Raw genomic sequence first — 24,647 nt, 5'->3', positions numbered from 1 at the left:
GAAAGCAACCAACAGGGTTACAACTTTTGCCTGACAAAAGCTTTCTAGGAGCATCATCAGATGGGGAAATATTATGTAGGAGCACTGACACCTGCTGTTATGGCTGTCTTGAAATAAAGTGTCCATAATTATAGTATTAAGGGTACTATTACCAATACCATTAAACTCACTCTCACGTAACAGTTTCCTGACTTTTTTATGAAGATGGCCTCATACTGACCACCACAAATGCAGAGAGAAATGGCAATTTTAAGTGATGAGTGTTGCGGTTTTGTTGTGTACAGCAATGGTATAGTGATGTGGACAGGAGTATGAAACTAGAAGAGAAACTAGAATGGTTTTACCTCTACCATATTGTACCAGAGCTGTTCTCAAGATGCATTTTCTTGGAGAAGTAAGTTTGGAGCAACTACATTCTCACACCTACAAACTCTCTTCATTGCTAATGAATTAAACGTAACATACATTCTATACTAAATTTTAAATTCCCTAGCAATGTTGTTTACTATATTGATGATGTCCAGGCTACAAAGAAAATGCCCAGTGATAAGTAATATATCATTTATTTCATTTGTGCTTGTGTAACTACATTGATTTACACAATATCATTAATTCAAACACTAAAATGATTACATTGCTTAATGTACCATGAAACCACCTAACTTCAAAGGAGAATTTCAGGGTACATACGTATCTCATAAACCCTGGCTGGCCATGGTACATTTAAGTTAAACCATGGCAGGCCATGGTTTAACTTAAATGTACCATGGCCTTGAGGTAACGTTGTTTGTTTTTATAAGAATCCTGGCAGTATTCGATTGTGAGAGTTTATTATTGTTCACGTGATGAAAACCATGAACCCGATTTTGCATTCTACAGCGCTCAGACGGAGGCAATTCGACACCCTTACCACCCTATGAGTTGACAAACGGAAGTTTAAGGTGAGAACTAGTGTCATAGTTAATTCACAATCGCATGTCCGCGTGTTTGATTACGTACCACGCCCACTTTTCGTATATCACGAGGTAACCACTCTACAGCGAAGCTTACCCCTCTAGATATTTAGAAAATGTTGTAAACAGTGGTTAAACGATGTAGCAACTTTGAAACACTTGTTAAATCGCAAAATTGAATGTTTCCGTGATATTCATAAGATTTTCCCGTTTATGTTAACAAACGTAACTGCAACGTTAGGCCAATGAAACTTGATTAGCAGTTTCGCGTCATCGCCCGCATGCTTTTTATATACCCGCATGGAATTTCATTATTGATAATTCAGATCGAAATACTCTAATAGAGCAGTCACTTTTACTCTAGTAGTGCAATCAGCTACACTCTAATGGAAAAATCACTTGTTTAGGAGTAACAGAATAGCTGAATATTCTTATATGGATTAGTAATGTATTTCAGCTATTTAATGCAAGAGTAATCAATATAGATCTCACCGTTTTTTGGCAGAAATCTTCATGTTTGGGATGTGTGTTGTGCTTTTGGAAAATACTGAATAATGAATAATAACCGCCCGCCCGCACCAAATTTTTAAAAATCTGAGCGAGAAACTGGTAATCAAGTTTCATTGGCCTTACTTGCTGCTGACCCACAATCAAATTTTACAAGACTCTCTATATAATAAATCCAGTGTGTTGCCTCATATTGACTTGGGTGATTAGTCGCCCACCACAGTAGGCTATTAGCCTACATGGTACATATCAGTTGTATCACGTGCCCTCGTGATTTGCCTGATATGTACACCCACGCTCTCGGGCCTAACAGCCCTCGAGCTTGGGTGTACATATCAGGTAAATCATTCGGGTACATGATACAACTATTACTTAACCAAACGACCAAGGGATTATCATCACTAAACATTGTGCTTGGAAACATTTCATTTAAGATTCTAAAACGACATCTTTTCCAATTGCTCTTTCAACATGAATGCTTAGCTTAGCTTTTCTCCTGGCCTTCTCAACATCTGATGCTGGCATTTGCTTTTCTAATCGAGGTGGAATATTCACTAGGATTCTTCTAGCTGCTACCATTTCTTGAGTAACAAACCACTTATCTGCCATTATCATGTCTCCTGGTTCTAGCATTTCCAACAGACCTGACCTTTCTGTAGGACTTTGTCAGATATCCTTTCATCCCATGCTTCTGACACAAAGTTTATCAGTCCTGTAAATGTACACCCTACAACAATCTTTCAAGTACTTTTATACTGAGAATAGGTCTTTGAGGAATTGATGGCCTTTGACAATCTCATAACATTCAATGATCACACAATTGCTACGGAAGTTCTTAAAATTGACTAGGTAGCCACTGCTGCACTTGCTGCTTTAATAGAAATGGGAAAAGCAATGTAAGCTCTTTAGATAAAAGGTTTATCCAATTGCAAGTTGTGAACATTCCACTGTATGTTGAATGATCTTGAACCTGATGCTAGCATCAAGAGATTTTAACCCTTGATCAAAACTGCAGATAGTTGCTCAGCCACCAGAAAACATAAAAACCCCTTTCTCTGTGACCTCAACTCTTCCATTGCAACAGCTTTATCCAGCTAGGTGGTTTCACTCCCTTACCTAGGTTGTAAATATTGACATAGGCAGCGGATGAGAGGTGAAATTATCTTACCCTTCTTGGAGTGAGGCTGAAAACTAAAAAAAAGTTTGATATGCTCTCAAATACCCTAATAGAGCAGTCAAAGTGCTTAGTAGTTTGAAGCAGGAATCAAACCATTGACATTTTACTTTAAGAGCTGGTGTCCTACCACTGCACAAAGTGTTTTCAGATGTCTAAAACCTGTCTTGTACTGACGTGTTTTGTACTGCTTTTAAATGCTGTAAGTTCATTAACCCTGTAGCCAAAAGAGGCTTTTATTGACTGCAAATAGCCTGTTTTAAATTAATTTTGATTAAAATGCTACAAATTGTACCTATAAATAATATAGAACTTTGAGACAATGTGAAAGCTAAAATACCTACAACTTCTGGGGGTTGCGCTCCCTGCTGCCAGAGGTTCTATCCTCTGGTCAGCTCCCCCTCACATCAACTACTTCCGTCTGTTGAGCTTTTGGCTCAAGGTAGTTTACAAAAGCTACAAAACTGTTGTAAGTTGGCATTCCTGTGTAAAATTGAGTCAGTTTATCATTCCCCTTTAGTATCGTTGAAACACTGAATTCGGGCCTCTAATATAACTGCTGTTCAACTGTGCACCAACTTACTTCTGTCTGGCATTTTATAAGAATACAAGATGATTATTTCACAGTTCAAATAATACACAATTAGTCCTTCTAGAAATGTTCCAAGGTTGCCCAAAGGCATTAACAGCTTTAAGCTATCACAATAGAAACGTACATACAAATATTAACAACTAAGCACAACTGTACAGTCAAAGTCAGCAGTGAAACCAGGAGACCAATATGTCCTGGTGGGTGGTGGTATTAGGCAGAAAATATTTTATGCAAATGTGTTTAAATGACACAGTTGGAGATTACAATGCTTGCAATTTCTCACTGTGCTCAAATAAAAAATCAAGTAAACAAGCATACCTATTTCTACAAAGATACAACCATCTGTGGTACTGTGCTCTGGGCTCAACTCTGGATGTGACAATTCTGGCTGCATATCAATTGGCAAATTTATGTCATCTACAAGAACAAGTTCTACACTAATGCAGTCTTCCATCTGTAGTTCCTCCCTCGATTCTTCACTGTTCTCTACTTGGTATCAAGCGGGTTATTGTTAAAAGCAACAAATCATCTCTTCCTTTTCCTCATCCACTCTTCTAAGGTTCAGCATGTCTCTCTTCTTGCTTTCTCCACTCCAACTGCAATTTCACTTGATGGCTAGCACATTAAAACATGCCAGGATAGTTTGTGAAGTCTTGGCTTTAATGGAGAGTATGTAGTCAGGGTTGGTATACATGTCAGACATTTTGCCTGTTATGAAATGATTTGAACAGCCAGGCGTCACTGTTCTTCCATGAAACAAAGGCAATCTACTTTTGGCAATGCTCTTCCTCTTCTTTTCTTTTGGAAACTGGTGGATGGCTATGTTTTGACTAGTGTTGCACCGATAATCGGTTGAATTATCGGTAACAACCGATATTAGCTAATTTTACAAGTATCGGTATCGGCTACGAAGCGGAAATAATTTGCCGATTAACCGAAACCCACAATCAATCGTTAAATTGACGGCAATGAACAGGTGAAAGTAAAGAAGGTGGTGAATATAGCAGTAAGTGGTTTGCTGTAACTGTTTTGGCTAGTTCGTTTGCACAAGTATGGTTGCAAGGCTATAGTAGGCGGTGTATATTTATCGGCCGCCCACGCAATTAGTTGATCACTCTTCACAAAGGGTCTGTAGTCCAACTAAAAACACTGTTTGATAAGCTGGCTTAGCTGTTTTCTAACTACTTGGCTTCCTTTTCCATGAAAGGAGATAGTAGAAAAACTGTATAAAACATTGTAAAAGTCGGCCGCCCACGCATTTAATTACATTGATTACATTATCATTACAAATGCAGTTTATACACATAAACTTTAGGTGATTTTCTGCTCCTCCTCCTCTGTTCTTAAGAATTGAAAAATATCGGCATATCGGTTACAGGAATAAGCAAATAATCGGTATCGGCAAATGTGAAAAATGCATATCACTACAACACTACTTATGTTTTGACTTTAACCTATAACCACACAAGTGGTTGGCATACGTACTACCAATGTAACACATTTCCGGAATTTACTAAACTAGGAAAAACATCTACAGACCTTGTGTGCATACACTTTTCATAATTTATTTTGATAATGCCTCACACCAACGCGAGTGTTTTATGTGCGTATAGAGTATAGAGTTGATACTAGCTATGCCCGACCATCAGAAATTAGCTGGCCACACCCTTGGCAGCTATACTAATTGTATGTGGTTTTAGTACTGACAGTGATTAGAGAATGAGTTGCTGGTCAATTACTAAGACCTTGATCAAAAGCATTTAGTTCAGCAAGATAAGACCATACCTTGGACTGAGGGGTCACCAGCGCCCCTAAATTGTGTATAAGTGTCCCAATATTTAAGTATTTCAAAAAATATTAATAGTATTTCAATATGTTTGTAGAACATTTTCATTTTTGCTTGTGCAGAAAACAAGGAATCACAGGAGCCTAAACAGAGATTACAGTGTAGAGCTCAGCGATATACCAGTAATACCGTTACCGTGATAAACAAACACAATCGGTTGTCATACTGTGACAGTCTTTGATAACCAGTATATCGAAAAAGTAGAGTTATTTTAATCCAGCCTTTGGTACTCATTTTGTTGATGGTTTAGCAAGCCACACCCTAAACAAACACTGAGGTTGTCACATTACAAGCACTTGCCAACCTGTACTGAACAATGTTGCCCTAGATAATATAGTAAAAAGGGATTGGCAACAGTGACATCACTACAGACGTCTCGGTTACAAGTTCAGTAGTCGGCAGAATCAGTGTTCAGTTCAAGAAATATATCCTTCACACAAATTTTCAACCATTGTGGACTTAATTAATGTTGAAAAAATTCTAGTACCTTGTCAGGGTCCTTAATAATAGCACCACAACAACTATTGACAATGAAGTTTGAGACAAACTGGCTCCGTACAGCCATGATTTGACAACACTCACCTGATGTAATAGTGAAGAGGAAACCGTCAAGATAAAGCCATGAAGAACCAAAGTAGAATTAGCAAGATATGGCCACTCAAAGTCTGGACCTGTAGCAAGGATTTCCCGTACATAAATTTAGCTCCCATGGGAATGACGTCACCATTGCTAATTATTATTATTATTATTGGGGGTACAGGTAAGGAGGCAAAGCCTGTAAAAACCTGATCTAAACAATCAAACTACTACAAAAATAACTATACAATATCATACTGGTAATCATAATAAAATCTATCTAGGTGTGTCTTAAACAAATTGGTTGAATGAACATTAACTGAGTCATATGGGAGTCCATTCCAATCATTTATAATTCTTACTGAATAAAAGTGACAGCGTGGCAAGCAGGTAGCGTGTGGTTTGTAGATCTTTAAATCATGACCTCTTGTTATAGAAGATGATCGAAGGGTAAATAAAGATGAGCTATCCATGTCCAGCATGTTATGAAATAGTCTGTATGTGTAAATTAAGTCCCCTCTACGACGTCGATATCTGAGAGATGGTAAGTTTAGGTGGTTTAATCTGTCAACATATTGCAAGTCTTTAATTTCGCTCACTAACTTGGTAGCTCTTCTTTGAATTTTTTCAACTGACTGCTGATCAAGTATGAACTGTGGACCCCATATAATATTTCCATATTTTAATATGGGACAAACAAAAGATTTGTACAGTTGGAGTAACACGTTGGTGTTCAAGTACTCAAACGATTTATTAATCACAGCTAGTATATGATTAGCTCTTGCAGTTACTATAGCAGTATGGTTATGAAACTTCAGAGAAGAGTCAACGACGATTCCCAAATCTCTGACTGACTCAGTAGATGTTATAACATTACCGTCAATACAATAATTTCCATAGAAGTGGGTGAGACCTAAATGCAAAACATAACACTTGCTAATATTAAAATTAAGCAACCAGGTTCTCGACCATTCAAACAATATATCAATATCCCGTTGAAGTTGTAAGTAATCGGCTTCACATCTAATTGATCGAAAGATCTTGGCATCATCAGCAAATAGTAAGATTGGGCTGTCCACAGATAACGGAATATCATTAACATATACCAGAAAGAGCAGGGGGCCAAGGACTGAACCTTGAGGAACCCCGCTAGAGACTGTGGACCAACTAGAGTGATCAGCATTAAGCACAACTCGTTGCCTTCTACCAGAAAGAAAATTCTGTACCCATCTTAGTAGAGACCCGCCCATGCCATATGCCTTCAATTTCATCAGTAGTCGATTATGAGGGACAGAATCAAACGCCTTTCGGAAATCTAAATATATAATGTCAACAGGATAGCCATCATTAAGTGATTGGGTCCAGTAGTCCATTGCTGTAAGAAGCTGTGTTGTGCACGACCTGCCAGCAATGAAACCATGTTGGCTTGGAGAAAATAAACTGTTAGTGAGCATGTGGTGTGTGATATGATCTTTAATGATTGACTCCAAAATTCGGACTATAGGTGACGTTAAACTTATTGGACGGTAGTTATCAGCAGCAGAACGATTTCCCTTCTTGTGAATTGGTGTGACATGGGCGTGTTTCCAACTACTAGGGAGACAGCTACTACTAAGTGACTTTTTAAACAGTATACACAATGGAACACTAAGTTGTAAAGCAGTTTCCTTTAATGAGAGTAGAAGCCAACCGTCAGGTCCTGATGATTTGTTTACATTGATTTTCTCTAACCTGTCAAGTACAATGGATGGTGTTATATCGACATCATTAAGTGTTGGTACTGTGTGATCAAGATGAAATGAAGGTACTGAGGATATATCCTCTCTAGTATATACACTGGCAAAATGATTGTTGAAAACATTAGCCATCTCAGTGTTGGAGTGTGTCATGGAGCCATCAGCATGTTGTAGACAATTGATACTAGACTTTGATTTTAATCTGGAGTTTATATATTTCCAAAATACTTTCTGGTTAGTTTTAATATTGGAGGCGATTTTCTCTTCATATGACTTGCAAAGAGACCTTGTCAAACTACGCAGCTCATTTCTGGCTTTGCTATATAGTGAATAGTCTGTCTTTGTGCCAGATAGCTTATACTGTTTCCAAAGCTTACATTTTTTCTTCTTCATACGAAATGCTTCACGTGTCATATAAATGTTTTTCTTCTTCATTTTAAGTGCATGGCAGGGTATACATTCCTTAAGAATTGACTTATAATGAGAGGCAGATATATCCCATGCTTGATGAATGTCTAAAGAACTTAATGTATCATCCCAGTCAATAGCCTCCAGCAAAGTCCGCATCCTGTCAAAATCAGCTTGATGAAGGTTGTACCTTGGCTTGTTATCATGGATGTACTTACCATAACATGTTAAAGCAAATTTGAGACAAACATGATCACTCAAACCGAGACCAGGGATATGTTGTATATCAGATATCATTCCTTCTTCATTTGTGAAAACAAGATCAAGTAAACCGGAAGAGGAGCTACAATGTCGCGTTGGTTCCAGTACATGTTGAAAGAGATATATATCTTGAACAGTATCAAGAAATAGCTGTTCACAATGAGCTGGTGCTGATGGTAATGACCAATCTATGTTAGGGTAATTAAAGTCTCCACATATTAGGACATGAGAAAACTTGAGACTAGGAATTGACTTCAGAAGCTCACACAGGAAATTAGTACTACTTAATAACTCAGAAGATGGGCTTCGATAGATACACCCAACGAGTAAATTATCACAACTTTTGAGCGAAATTGAGATCCAAATATGTTCTTGAAAGCTAGAGCCTGTGAATGATATTCCAAGACAGATATTCTTTTTGAAATATATATACCTACACCATGAGTGTTAGTGGTTGGTTGACAGCCATCAGGATCAAAATTAAAATACATATTGTAACCATCCAAGGATAGTCTCGAAGAAGAAATAGTATTACAATGGCTAATCCTTTTGTACTATACTAGACAGATGCAAACAGCATCGTGGGGCGAGCCTGATGACTTTGAAGTATTGATGGCAGTGCAAACTACTATAGACCTTACGAGTTGTATGAATAGTTCATATTGCTCATGGATTTTACCTGTATCAGTACAAGCTTGATGCTTTCATTGATAAGTCAACTGTAGGATCTAAGGAGATCTAAAAGAAACCATAATAAGCTATTTGGGAATTCAGGAAGTTGGACATTCTTTAGCTATTACACTTAGTTTGTTATAGTATAGCTAGTTGCATGTAGATTTTTTGGTACTCGGTACAAATAAGAATGAAATAACTTGGTAGAAATCAATGTGTTAATTAGCTATAAAGGTGAAATAAATATGATAATTACAATTATAACAATGTAGTTCTCTGGATCATCCCGATTGCTGACATTGTCATCCAGGTCTTCGTCATAATGCAAGACATCCAATGCGTCTGCATCATCTGTGAACGCCAATTGCCAGTGTCTAGTACTGCTCCTTAGCTGGTGTTCATTACGCCAAAAGAGCCATGGCGAGGCTTCACCCATGCTTGCCATGATAAATAGTCGCCAGAAAACATGCACCAGGTAGTTCGGGTGGTACTGGGCCTGGATCCATGTTGTTGTCCCCAGAATACAATTTTGGCAAATGTTTATCCGTTGTGCATCTTTTACAAACGTTCATAGCATTAACGGATATGGAAGGGAAACGTTCCATACAGACTACACAGCATGAAAATTCTAAATTGAGTAGGCCCTCGTGAAACTCACACATCTTTCTTATGACGGTAGGATCATTAAATGATGGAACTTCCCGATTAAATTGCGTAGGGATTTGTGGGGAGGGCAGTGCATTTCTAGTTCTTTCAATTCTCCTCTGCTCCGCTGTCATCCCTGCTCTTCGCCGTCTCATATACTCTCTGTCTCTACACCTTCTTCTTTCCGCATCTTCAGGGGTTTCTCTATCTCTTCTGCGCCTGTACTGCTCTCTCCTGCGTCGAAGGCGTTCATCTGCATCCATTGCACGTGGCTGGGCAGTAACGAGGGCAGTAATCTACCGGTAAATGCCGTGATATGGTCCATTACACATCGCCAAATATGGGAAAGCAGTAATCTAGGCCAGTAAATCCCGTGATATGGTCCATTACACATCGCCAAATATGGGAAAGCAGTAATCTAGGCCAGTAAATCCTGTGATATGGTCCATTACACATTGCCAAATATGGGAAAGCAGTAATCTACGCCAGTAAATGGTCCATTACACATCGCCAAATATGGGAAAGCAGTAATCTAGGCCGGTAATTCTCGTGATGTGGTCCATTAAACATCGCCAAATATGGGAAGGCAGTAATCTACGCCGTTGATTTATCGTGATATGAATCATTACGCTGGAGCAAGTGTAAGGTATCCGCTTTATATCGTAATTTATTGTCGTATTACGGGTCCATTACACATTGACTCCGTTTCTTATTGTAATTTTTTGTAAACGGGTCCATTACACCGTTGACTCGCTAGTGTGGGGCTCGCTCAGGCTTGCCCCAATTATCTATGGCCTTACTCAAAGCCACACATCTTCGAGGCCATCTTATTCGTCACGATTCTTGTAATTGAGTTCATAAACAGATGAAAACCAAAATTTTGTGTGTAATTCCAGATTTCGGGGTTTCTTAATACTCTAATTGCCTGGGTTTCTCAGATGATATACTAAAGTCCAAGGTCGTTGGCGACCTACTTCCTACGACTATACAAAAACACTCCACCAAACGTCAAAGATGAAGAGAAGTGTCTCAACTATAATACTCTCAACTATACTGTAACAGTAGCTGTAGTAGACAGTGCCATACACTTACCCTAAAGATACAAGGGGTAGTCACTTCAATACTGTCAGTTGAAACACTTATGACCAGAATCAAGATTCAATCAAGCGATCAAGGGGCTTTGTACAGTGAATCAAGCGATCAAGACGTCCGCAAAAGTGACAATCAAGCACCTTTAGAAACTAACTTTAGGATTTACGGTGTACGATCAATAGTCGAGGCTTTATAGGTGAAATTCGACGATCAAAATTCTTGATTCCGATCGCATGTGTATCAACTGGCGGTATGCAATATGGAAGTGACTACCCTTTGAGATAGTAAAGTGCTCAGGTGATCGATTAGTTTTTGTAAAGCCGTTCTTCCTTACAATAACATTACAGACATTACGACACATAAAGCAAGTATATACGTGACAGCAAAATGCCAATCCTCACCACGGCACCAGCAGATAGCTATTTCGTTGTAACCACAAAACGAGGATGACAATCCGGACAGGGCGCGAACAATATTTCCCGGATAAGGTAAATGCGGGTATTTCCGGACAGCGTACAATTCCGGACACTTTGGTATCTTTATCAAGCTAGCCGAGGAACGAAACAACGGATTGCCTTGAAATTTCTGCTGTGAATAGCTATTCTTATAGGGATTATAAAAATCGAAAAGTGTGTTGTAGTTGATTCATTCTTGGGTGCTATACACGAAGTGTCCGGAATTGTGCGCTGTCCGGAAATACCCGCATTTACCTTACTAGTTGTAGAGTCTTAATATTTTCGCTCATCTCTTCCTTTCAACACGTGGCGCTAATGGCGAAGTTCTCTCTACCAGTTATACACGATAACAAGAACGGATGGGGACCATCTCACGTACCGGAACAATTTAAGGATACTCCTTACCAACCATTCTCCAAAGGAGACCGATTAGGAAAAGTTAATACCCTACTTGCTGATTATGTCTTGCTATAAATTGGTTATAGGTGGCTGATTTTACTGGCAGTATATACCAGGACAGAAGGATTGCAAGTGAGACTAATCCGTTTTGTGTCCTTGGGGAGTGCAACTACTCTTGTCCCGCAATGCTGCTATATCATAAACTAAAGTTGTTACTTGTTCTGCACATGTGTACAAGCACAAGCACCATGGTGCATATCCTTGCCTCCTTGGTTGAAGTAGAGATTCAAAAAAGCCTCATTGATAATGAAATACTAGAACTCGTGCTCAGTCATGAGTCTGGCAGTTATATAGTGGTGGTCGAGGCTTATGTTTTGGGTTTGACTATTTTGACAGAGGAAAAGATTGGAGTTCAGACATTAAAAGTGCTATCCCCCTGCAATATAAGCCTAGGCTATTACAAGAAAATTTCTCTGCCTACACTGGTGCTAGACAATTTTATGTGAGCATCTGACAATGTAGAACAGACACACACAAATAGTATACCGTTTTGGCCTACATCTAGGATGTTTTGATTGTTGACGTTCTGATTGTTAACTATTGTGCACACTTACTTTTGTCACTAAACTCCATTAGTATAAGTGTGGCCATGCCAAGTACTGCATCATCCTCATTGATAGTTAATTTTGGAGTCGGCAGGCTTTTAGTTGTTAACTACAGTAAATATAAATCTGTTATACCATATCAACTCTAAAAATAACTTCACCTGAAAAATTGATATAGAGAGAATGCACATAGTATACATCATCCTGTGATAATTCCATGCATCTACTGCATGCTGATGGTGTGGCAATAAAAGTTTCTTTACAAATATCCGCTCTTGTTCTGTAGACAGATATCAACCAGGTTATGGTCAGGGAGGACTACTGTACACTTATCAATTGGACGAGGACATCAGTGAATTTCAACTGGTGGACACATCAAAACCACAGAAAGTGTCGACTTACAAAAACAAGCAAAAGATACAGGTAAATTCTCATGTATACATAATCCAAAATACTTGACAATGTTTATTACACCTGCACTGTGTAATACTACTTTGATAAATTCTATTGTGTGTTTGGTTATAATAATATTGTGTCAGTGTACACAGCAATCAACCAAATTTCAAGTCTGAATGTCACTGTTTATCTTTTAGCGTAATATACGTCGAGATCGTGAGAAGAGGGAGGAGCGTAAACTGGCAGGGACACAACCCAGTAAAACAAGAGCAAGGTAATAGCATATGGTGTGGCTGTAAGTGTCCAGTGACATGATTCCATTACTGTATCACAACTAGCAGTAATCCTAGAATCCGTATGCATGCACAGATAATACCTACAAAAAATTTTTTTTTCTGTTCTTTTTTAGGGATCGGCAACGTCAACAGAGAAAGCTTGAGAAACAGATGGGTAGGAGGTTCCATAGACCACCACAGGTACAAGCCATGCCACATTATTGTACTTGGTTACTGGCCAAAATCCATCTTGGTCACCATGTGTACATTTTTTTGTGGTACTATTTTTTTGAAAATTGCTGATCCGTTTCTGGTCTTATTTTCTATCACTATGGTTATAGTGGTACCACAATTCTATGGTGGTAAGCTAGGAATAGGGATTTACATACACCACTCAACAGTAATCTAGGAGGAGGTAGGAAACCTGGAGACATGCTTTATTTGGTCAGAGATATTTATAGTAATATTGTACATATTCTACTGTACATATTTGAAATAAAATTTGTTTGGATTCAGAACAGTTATTTGGTGGTTTCCCTTATTCCTTGCTTGACGTGTTCTACACCGAGAACCTTCAGCACATGTGATTTGGTCTCTTCTATTCTTGTCACTAGAGTCAGATAAAACAACGTAACCCATCAGTAACGGTGAGCTCCAGTTGGCCAGTTGAGGAAGAGATTGAATTCTCTCGACTTGGCAAGCTCAATTTTCCCATGTCTGCTGCTCCTGAAGATCTGTGAGTAGTATAGTCCTCCGTTATTATTATATTGTAACTGCGTGTTGTTGTTTTTTTTGTATAGAATAGTGCATGCACAATATTGGCATATTGTGTATATAGTGTGTCTGTGTTTGTATGCAATGCCTGGTTTAATGTCCAATGTGCCCTTTATAATTACTTGTTTCCGTGGACAAAAAACTTTACACACATTACCAGTTTATACCTGGTGTTTAGCATACAGCAGCAGACAAAAAAAGGTTCTCATTTCCAATCTGTTCCATTTGCTTTACACTGAAGCAAAAACATTTAATAATGAGTAGAAGAAATCACAAATGTTGTTATTCTGTTTCAAAAGTATTTTTGTTGTTCTAAGGTGACTGCCAGTATGAAAGAATGAACAGTTATTACAGTTATAGGAAACAACAGAGATATATACATAGTTAGCTTGTTGTGGCAGGCATTTTTGGCATCTATGTCAACACCAAGAGTATATTATTATAAGGTTCACATTGACTTTGAAGTGCCTATTTAAACTGTTAAACTAATGCACAAGCTACAGCATGGTAATCGAGGATTATGATAGATATCAGCGATGTCATGGTTATGCATATGTCTGTGTGTGTGTAGTGTGCCACTGAATTCAACATTTTGTGTATAGTTCATTACACTCATTTGTAGTATATATGTACATGGACTACTCAGTTGTTCTGCAGTCTACAATAATTTCATCCTCTAAGTTTTGTAGCGATCAAGATTAACTGGTTGTTACATATAAAACAAGTGATCCTCAAAAATATAACCACAAAAATCCTAAAATTAGTTCATCTGTCAAATTTACACATCTGTGCTTGAGAGTAATTGTGCTATCAATATATGAGCCTTAATTATTACAATAATATACTAAGATCTTTTTTTATTTGTTTAGTTACGAGTGTGGCACTCTGGAGTACTACAATAGACAGTTTGATAAAGTCACAGTGAAGAATACAGCCCCATTGCAGAAGTTTAAGAGAGTCTTTCATAAAGTCACCACTACTGATGATCCTTATATTGAGAAGGTATCTCTAGTGTGTGTAGTATGCAACACGCACGTACGCATGCATGCATGCACACACGCACTTACATGCTGCACACACAATCAATAATTTTCATGCATATTCACACACCAACAACACACCACATCTTGGTACCAATAATATGATATGCGTGTTTACATACTGAAATTTTTGCAATTTAGCAGTGTAGCTGGGTTTTTTACTGGTTTCTTGGACTTCATAAGCTTGTTACCTGTACAATATGACAGTGCAATGGAGCAATAGATGGTACTTAGCAGCAATGAAATTTTTATCGGTTTCCCTTGCACTCAATTAAACTATATAGTTTTTACAAAGGCTTATTATATCATACCATATTACAAATGTAGTGATATCAGCGTATCTATTAGATACAGATATGTTGTATCACTAATCACTACAAAATATAACAGATTATATAGTGTACTCATCACATACTCTTACTAGTATTGGTTTGTATTGTTTGTTCCTTTCCTCATGACTAGATTGCTAAAGAGAACAAGGGTTGTAATGTGTTTGCTACAGATGCCATTCTAGCCACACTAATGACTAGTCCTCGATCAGCATACTCCTGGGATATTATCGTACAGGTTAGTAAATTATTGTGATACCATGACAGGTTACCATATGTGATCATTTGTGTGGAGAAAGGAAAGTGTATGTTCACTGGATACTAGTGTGTGTTCTATTAGAGTATTTAGTTAGTGAATAGCAAAAAGTTCTGACAGTGTTTTAGAGTTGTGAAAACTAACCATCTTCCTACTTATGATGTTTAGTACAATTCAACTCTTACCTATGTGTAAAATGACACACGTACAGCACTGTCAGGTGTTTTAAAAATGAGTAGATAATATTATTCAGAGGAGGGTGGTCACGCATCATCAAACATCTCATGATCAAAGAAAAAGCCCATTCAACCCTCGACACCTTAGTATCAGATTAGTTATGGTTACCTTCAACCACCTAACACTTGTGTGGCTCTCCTAGCTAATAAACAAACACTACATTATATGTACTTCTTGTGAATGTGACAAAAGGACTTCATAATATTGATATTGAAGGGGCAATGTGCTGTTTACAACATTTGATTATTTTGGGGCCCAATAAAATCATGTGATGCTTGTACTTTACCACCTGCAACATGAATGTGACAAAATACACAATACAACCAGCTGGTCTTGGAGAAGTGTTGGGTGGCTTCCATACATCAAAACATAATACAACATGTAAACAGCACATTGCCCCTTTAAGCTCCATGTTTGATTGTGCAATCACATGAGCTATATGTCATAGGGCTATGATGCTTGATTAACGTCTTTAAACAATGGAAGGAATGTGTGGAACTAATTATAAGTCCATACAGTTATTCATATTAACATCATGGTCAGCATAGTTCTCATACCACCTCAACCCTAGTTTGTTTATATAATTACATAGACAAGTTTCAAGTACCATGTGAACTACTGTATACCGTTGGTGGTTCACCATAATTCAATTCATACCTTACTACCACGTATTGTATTGTAACAGTGTTGTTCTTTCCACAGCGTGTTGGACATTGTATATTTTTTGATAAAAGGGACAAGTCACAATTTGGTAATTTATTAGTGTGTGTTTATCTGTTTGTTTGTCTGTCTGTCTGTCTGTCTGGTGTCAACATACAAGTGTTGCTCTGTATATTAATTCTAGTAATACAAGTTACAATATCAGTTTGTCATACACACATGTTGTACTTTCCATAGACTTCATCACAGTTAGTGAGACAGCAGTGGAGCCTCCACAAGATGAGGAGGGAATGAACTCACCCACAGACCTTGCTATGGAGGCAACCTTCATCAACCAAAACTTCTCACAACAAGTCTTGAAACGGGTAAGTGGATGTATTGTGTAATTGTACAATTCAACATCAAAAGTAATTTTAATTTACACACATGCTGAATATTTTTTTGTGTATTACATTCCAACAATGACCTAATGAAGTAGTGTTTCCTGTATGCTCCATCCACCTACACATTTAGCTGAAATGAAAGCAGTTAAGGTTTAAAGGTCACTGTACGTATTTTGTCACCCTGAAATGGCGCATGCCAACTTTTTAGTTCACTACTGTAGGTTATTCAAAGTGAATTGCTTTAAATGCTAGCAGGGACTGTGTACGTGCTGTTTACTATCAACCACACATCAACACTTCTCTACAGGGTGATCAGAAGTACCATGCTAAACATCCTAACCCATTTGCTGATGAAGATGAGGAAGTTGCTTCAGTCGTCTACAGGTGAGGGACAACATAATGTTAACAGATAATATGCATCTCAACCTGTAGAACTGTACAGCCTGTAATGTTACAACCTGTATGTCTATTGTAACAATGTAATAGCCAAACTAGCCATTCACAGCCTGTGTTAAGTACAATGCCTGTAATACAGGATTTCAATATAATATTTGTATGTGATAGAGCATCTGACTGGAAACATTACTGCCTCAGTTTGTTCCCAGAATAAGAGCTTGACCTTATTAACGCCAATCAACAGTTCTCACTATAGAGTACACAGGTGTTAATTCAATCAAATTTGCTCTCCTATTTAATTGTGTGATCAACTCATGATGTAAGTGTTAAGTTGCATTACACACGTCATCATCATCACTGAATATGGTGTTGTTGTAGATATCGTAAGTGGAAGTTACGTGACGCTGAAGTTAAAGATGGAGAGAGGATAGAGGGTGTCACTTTAGTGGCACGATGTGAACATGATGCTGTGTTGAGAGGGGAACAAGGAGATGTGTTCATTAATATAAAGGCCTGTAATGAATGGGACTCCAAGGTGAGTGTGGTGTGTAGTAGTGCCATTGTGATTTATTATTGTGTATATGTTACTGATCAAAACAACTTGGTAAACTTCTTATTAAAGCTCATTTAACAACATAGCGCATGCACCTACAATCAGCATACACAATTTCTACATCTTCCCCACCCAAGCTTTTTGGGAAAGCTTTATCTAAAGACTAATAAACCCAACACAGTACAGTACAGCTGGTACCCTGTCTTCTTACGAATCTATGATTTCTGATGAGTATGGTGCCTCTTGAAGTCTTGATGTTGTCCCTGTGGACCTATGGCTGTCACTATTCCATAGATATCCCATAGCTTGGTTTGGTGCAGAGGAGGTCCGACACGTTCACGTGAGCCATAAGGGTTTGTACAGAGACTATTTCAGGAAAGTAATGCTTAAATATATGTGCCAATTGAAAGTATTTCTTATGCTAAATCCATCGGTTTAATCAACCCCATTCAACCCCGGTGGTTTGATTTCAACATACACGATCCATTGGAGACTTAGCTACTCACATGATTAAGAGCTCACTGTACAAAATACAAGACAAAGATCCACCAGGGAAAATTAACACAGCCAAATCCAGGGAGCCTTACAATCTATAACACTGGTTTAGATGTTCTTTTCAGCAATTAAAGGAATGTAAGTTATGTAATTAACACGAAATCTTTTTGATACTGTAGTGTTGCACCAATATGAGATTTTGCCAATATTCCGATAACCAATATTTTCAAGCCAATAAACATAGCCGATCCGATATAGCACAGTACGTATGTCTATCTTGTAGTAATTTTTACTAAATATTTGATTGTAAAGGATCAATTTAGCTTGTTTATAGCAGCAGTTTTGCTATAACAACAGCTAGCAGTGTGATAACAACATTGTAATACAGGAAAATGCTACGCGATGCATTTGTAAATACATGCGTAATATATGTATCTGCTGCTTTTTTCATCATGATGCCGATCCAATACAATAAACACAACCAATATATAGTTTTTTCTAGTAACCGATCTGATAGTTAGTGCAACACTATTTGATAGTGCTTACTTCGAGTTGGCCTTCATCTGGGTTTGGTGGTTCTGTACTCATTAGTGTCCATACTTATCTTGGGTAGGGGATGAGCTGTTGTATTATAGTATCTTCTACATGATTCAATAGTAGCTGCAGATTTTGTGGCTGCCTTTGCCTCACTAAGTTACCAGTCTGCAACAACTCTACTCTGTTTCAGCTATCTCCTGAAACAGCCTTGAAGGTGTGGACTTCATATAGATTGGTTTCTTTGTGTGTGATGGTAAATGGTATTGACATTGCTTGCAAACCAATATTACTTGATCTATATCATGAGCCAATGCCTGGCCATTACACTGTAAAGTGTGCTCTTTGTTCAGTGTGTGTGGAGGCTCGAGGAGCTTCATGGAGGTGAGACAACACCTGTGCATGCATTGGGTATGGCATGACAAGGCGACTATCAACTGCTCATCAACGTTATTGTCAAACAGCCTGGTAGTAGCTGTGACACATAGTGAACGATTTGTAAATATCCTGACATGCCAGCCTTCTGGCACAATCTTTTCACAGTTGTTCCCAGTGGGTACAGCACAAGAATGATACCATGTAGTAGCTACCTGTAACTGGATACATCTTCCTTGTAGTGGAGATACTGTATGGACGAGTCCCTGGATTCTCAACAAGAGTTAACTGTGAGGGATAATAATGAAAGCATCGTTGTTTCATTGAAATTCGTTCCACTTCTAATAACAAAGTAATATTCCAAATAGTGCACCGTCATATCCAGCAGCACTTGAGGATTAGAATTCCCAGGTAACCTATTTTCCCACAATATATCCTCTATCTCTTCAGATATTGTATTAGCTTTCTTTTTTTCATATGCTCCAGTGGCTTTACATTGCTTCATGTAAGCTTCTAGTGTATCTTTGAACTTGGAAAAAAATGTATCTACGTATGTCAGTACTCCTGCATAACGAAAAGCTCACCCAAGACCACAACAAATGTGGTAAACAGTGTCTGGTGGGTAATGATTTCCATCTTTTTGCTTATTTCTGCAACAAGTTTCTATAACCAATGCTATATATCCACTTTTACCAGCAACTGGTGAGCAGTGTCACTTTGTTTGATCACCACAGTCTACCGATATACAACCCACTCCTTCCAAGCTGATATACACCATATGTGCTGTTGCTATGGATATTCATTGTTGCTATGGTAAACTTAAGGTAATTTCATTGTCTGCATTGTTTTTGCCCTTGTTTCTATAGTTTACATATAGCGTAACCTTACAAAACTTCACTACAACTTTACCTAGTTAACAAGACTTTATCGTTCGAATCCTCAGATCTGTTCTATTTAGACGCCCTCAGGATGTTACAAAATCACCAAGGGCTAGATTACATATCATCCTTCAGGTATTTAAAATAGTGCAGATCCTTGTATTCGAACAACAACCCACAATGTGAACTCCACCTTATCTGGTTAGTAGAGCTTAAGTCAGTGATGTCCATGAGCTCATGTACAAAGTACAACATGGTCAACTTATTAAAGCTCATTTAACAACATACGTAGCACATGCACCTACAATCAGCATACACAATGTCTACTTTCTACTTGATCTTAGTCAGATAGGCCGAGAAGCGATTCCTACAGTGTATATGGTGCATATACACACAAATGACTGTGCGTGCGTGCGTGCATGTGTGTACTTATTGGGCACTATCACTACAGTCAGGTTTTTCAGCAGGGTCACAAATGGGACTATTAGTCAGCCCATACGGATGTCTACTTGGTAACTATATCACAACACCCACACGGCACATATAATGTATATGCAATCCTATCTCTGCTACACTAACTGAGAGTGCGTAATACTACTAAGTTGATACTACTTCTAAGTTGCCATATCTTAGGAAAGTAGCTTGTGCATATCTTCAGTGTTACAGATTGTCTTATTCCATTCTTTACAACTCAAGCAAGTAACGAGCTATTGAGACAAAACATTTTCCATTATTTCGTAACTGTCACGTAATATTCCATGAAGGAATCGTTTATCTGGATGAGGGCTTCAGAGTATTAGTAACCACAGTATATTATTAAACGCAAAAAAAAAGTTAAAATTGTACTCAGCACATAAGTTATTAGTTTACTCCGCCATAAGGTGGGTGTGATTAATAGAGAGTTTAGTCATTAAAGTATTCATTGGAACTGCTTAGTCATCTTTTTCAGTCAATAATATCACTCTCTTCATGGTCTTCGGCCATGGATTAGTCAGCATTCTGTAAAAGGAGTGATATTTGTCTAATAAGCCACTATATCCTTCCTTATTGAACTTTTGTACAACCATATCATCTGGTATACATCCTTAAATGCCTGCCTGACCTGGCTTTGCTCTCATTTATTTTTAAAATGGACTGATTCTTCTGAGGTCACTAAAAATTTAATGTGACATTGTTAGCATTGCAATTGTTCTATAGGTCACAAAGTTGTCATCAAAGTATCCTGAAAGCAACATGTATGTTGTACTGTATAAAATTTTCATAGTTCAAAAATAAAAACTGTCATTGGTACTGTTTAAAGACAAAACTTGCATATGTTCACAAATCCAGCCCTTTATTAAAGTTTCTAAAATCAAGATATCGATACACACACGATACTCAGGATATGACTAAAACACGGAATGGACTGGAAAAAAACTTACCCCTAACATCTATTTATCACAGTTACCCACTCCAAAACAATATCAGATGCTGCATTGACAGTAAATAAACCTCTGAATATTGTCTCGAAGCTTGGTTCAGTCGATATTAAGCACTGTACTTAAAACAGCTCTTGAACTTCGTTTTTTGTGCTGAATTAAAAGCGCATTCTTCATGGTGTGACTACAATGCTGTCAATGATGTTTACAGTGCTGATAGCAAAAATTTCACCCGTGCCTGAGTTTATTAAACTGTAGTTTTAAGCGCAGGGCTTGTTGTTGGCTCGAACGTGCTGTAAAATCACATTCAAAAGCTTTTGTAAGACCTTTGTTGTGCGTAGTAATGTTTTAAGGATGCTATGTTATGCATAAGCTATACTGGTAAATCCACGCTTTAGGCCTGTTTGAGCCAGTCCGTTTGCAAATCCGTTTTTCCAGTCTGTTCCGCATTTTAGTCATGTCCCGATACTCAAGAGTATCATGAGATAGCACTGTGTATTGTACGTCCCTAATAGTAATAATATGATATTGTGTATCACAGACTGCTAGCATGGACTGGCGTAAGAAACTGGACTCTCAGAAAGGAGCAGTGCTGGCTACAGAGATAAAGAACAATGGCTTTAAGGTAGCCAAGTGGACTATCAGTGCCATCTTAGCTGGATCAGCCTTCATCAAGTTTGGGTGAGTAAATGTAGTACATACTTGTTTTAAAATGTTGAGTAATGTGTTAACAGTGAGAACACAATCGTATTCTAAACTATACAACTACATAAATGTCACGACACAGAATCACACTTATTGCTAAAATTTTTACATCTTGTCATGTACCCCTTTACACAATAGTAATCTTGTATAGCTTCAGTTTTATACTGTCGTGTTTTCTGTACTGCCCCTGTTAGATCATTGTTTGGCCAATATTTATCATCTGGTTATGATGTTCTTGAATTTTTAGCTGACGTACATTTGAGACTATCTGAAATATAACAGTCCATTCACAACTTGTGGCACACATAAACCAATCATGTGGGAAACCAAGTCAAGTACTATTTGCTTGTCTTATCCCAAAATAGCATGCCACAACTTTGTTATCTGAGCCATTGGAAATTGGTCATCGTATCCATTAAAAACTGTATCACTATGCTTGTTATTGTACATGGAAGGGTGAATACTGTTCCTAGCTGTGTTATGTATTGAGTGATAGCAACTCAATGGAACAGTGTCAGCATATGTAGATTTTTTGGAAGGATAGTGGTGTTACAACATTTAGGATACTTACAAGGAGTTAAGAGTTTGTTACCTTCTTAGTGATAGCCCCAAAAAACTTACTGATGACATGCCCAGGCAACCATAGCTACCACCAGGCAGATCCAATCCTCTTAAACTTAAATCTTTTGTTTCTTGGGCTAAACTCAGCCAAGTACAAGAATGGTAGGTCGGTAAAATTAAAATTTATTTTTGCTAGCTGTTGCAAGTCAAAACGGTACAGTGTAGCTAAGCTACATTATGATTGCTGTACCACTTGTCAATAGACAGCTACGTGGTGAAATATTGAGTGTTCTTTACTTTGTGATGAGCATAAAAGGTAACTTGCATCCTCTTCATGGCATTGTATCTACTTGCAAGGTGATCACATGTGAACATAAATATTTTGCACTGCAAAGTAAAGGGTCGGTTGGGCCCAAGAAACAAAAGATTTTGGCTAAATTAGCCTCAGGTATACTATGGTTGATTAATGTCACTCACCAGATGTAATTTTAGCCATTAGATTAACTTGTAAAAAGTATAGTATTTCAAGCAAAGTAGCACATTATTCCAATAATCTAACACAGTGAATTTGATATCACCCAACCCAACCCAAGTATATGATTTCATGTACTCATTTAAAAAACTGTAACTAAAATGGTTTATACTGTAAACATATTTTGTGCATGAGAACCCTTGTTATTACAGAACATGTTGTACCAACAATCTCAAAAAATTACCCAGTTGTGATACAATACTGCTGTTACTTGTAAGGCTTTACCATGCTAGAATGAATGAGTGTTTGATGGCCTGCTAACTGGCTTTGGAATTGTTAACACTTATGATATTTATATGGCCCATTTGTTTGAATAATGCTAGCAACTGGCTGTAAACTGTTACAGCACACCACAAGTATTAATGACTGTGTGCGTGGTAACTCAGGTGTTATTGGTGTTCTTATTCCTTATTCAGCTACGTGTCCCGGGAGCGTCCTAATGACTCATCCAGTCATGAAGTGTTGGGAGTACAACAGTTTAAACCACGAGAATTAGCCGAACAGATTAACTTGAACATGAGCAATGCCTGGGGCATCTTGATGACTCTGATTGACATATTCTTGAAGAAGGAACAAGGAAAATATCTGATCTTAAAAGACCCTAATAAGGTATAAGCGGTTTGTGGTATTCAACTAATAACATTGTTGAGATGAATACATATAATTGTCTATCCCTTAACTTGATCATAATCACTAAAACCAATGTTTATACAACTGATGCACTTTGAAACACAAATATTTAGTAGTGTGCAAGTCTTGTTATATGCTGTGGTCTAAATCCTATTATGGTATACATTGTACATTTTTGTCGTTTTAGCCAATCATGCGTATCTACAAAGTACCAAAGGATGCATTTGACAACGATGATAGTGGAAGTGAAGATGCCAGTAGTGATGGAGATGATTGATACGGACACATGTTTGTGGTCAATACAATAGTCATTATATACAATGTAAAATCGGCATTGTACGTTACATCTGAAATGTTAAAATGCATTACAAATGCAGGGGTATAAATTACAAGGGGATACAAGTTTAAAATATGCACATATATAAAAATCTGAATGTATTCAAGGTTGTAGAACTTGTGGGTTTTCATCTGGCAATATCATTACGTTAGAATTTAAACCAGTTGTACAGTATATATACCCTTAAAATTCATCACTTTGGATATCCGTATCCTGTTCTGGTGTTTCCAACATAAACTCTTCCAAACAATTGCTTGTACTAGTATAGGGATGTTGTAGATGATAAGGTACAGGGGGTTGTGTGTCACATTTGACATTAAGTGGTGCCTGTGATCGTGCCATGATCTTTCGCTTGATCCTACACTTGGGACGATGTAACATCAATGTCTTTCTCCTTCCTTTCAGCTTTGGTGGGCACCCAGGTATGTTTGGTCCACGCATAATACTTGGGTCTCATCTGATGTCTCTTAATACTTTTTCTTGTTATCAAAGGGATAGCTTGCTTGACAAGGCATGGTCTCAAGTTTGGCTTGTTGCTAGATTGGCTAGGTTTTTGAGATAGTGTATCCTCACCATTGTCATTGATAAGGTCTCCGTGCCGTCTTAGGCCGTTCAGCTGTTGTTGGTCCGAATTCTCTTGTTCTGCATGTTTTCTTTCTCTCGCGCCTTTTCTTGTAACTTACCTTTTCCTTTCCGCAATATCAGTCTCCAACCATTATTCGTCTTAAACTTTCGTTTCTTTCTCTTCTTCTCTGGCTCTGGGTACAAATGCGTTTTTAAAAGGCTGCTAAATAGCTGCTCGATGATCGAACTACTGCTTTCTTCTGCGCCCTGAAATGACAATTTCTTCAGTTTCATAGTCGCAGAGCGACTTGATACTATCTTCTGCCAGCAAAAAGAACAACAGTACGCTAAAGAAGTAAGCATACTAAACAACATGCAACATGAGAACGAGCCACAAT

At 37.9% G+C, this 24,647-nt stretch overlaps 1 protein-coding gene across 1 annotated transcript; it reads left to right on the top strand.

Annotated features, from left to right (window-relative positions):
* Window positions 1-11,180: 11,180 nt before the first annotated feature.
* On the top strand, window positions 11,181-23,740 carry LOC136251174 (eukaryotic translation initiation factor 3 subunit D-like). The gene is made up of 15 exons (XM_066043567.1): window positions 11,181-11,355; window positions 11,403-11,448; window positions 12,208-12,344; window positions 12,515-12,591; window positions 12,727-12,793; window positions 13,207-13,328; window positions 14,236-14,368; window positions 14,869-14,973; window positions 15,931-15,979; window positions 16,126-16,253; window positions 16,579-16,655; window positions 17,046-17,202; window positions 21,462-21,601; window positions 23,135-23,327; window positions 23,536-23,740. Exons 1-15 carry the CDS (start codon window positions 11,233-11,235, stop codon window positions 23,623-23,625), a joined length of 1,644 nt encoding a protein of 547 aa, XP_065899639.1. The 5' UTR covers window positions 11,181-11,232; the 3' UTR covers window positions 23,626-23,740.
* The last annotated feature ends 907 nt before the right edge of the window (window positions 23,741-24,647 follow it).

This window comes from Dysidea avara, chromosome 3, assembly GCF_963678975.1.
Source record: "Dysidea avara chromosome 3, odDysAvar1.4, whole genome shotgun sequence".
Taxonomy (NCBI): domain Eukaryota; kingdom Metazoa; phylum Porifera; class Demospongiae; order Dictyoceratida; family Dysideidae; genus Dysidea; species Dysidea avara.
The sequence above is the reverse complement of the archived record's forward strand: the minus strand, read 5'-3'. Positions and strand labels throughout refer to the sequence as shown.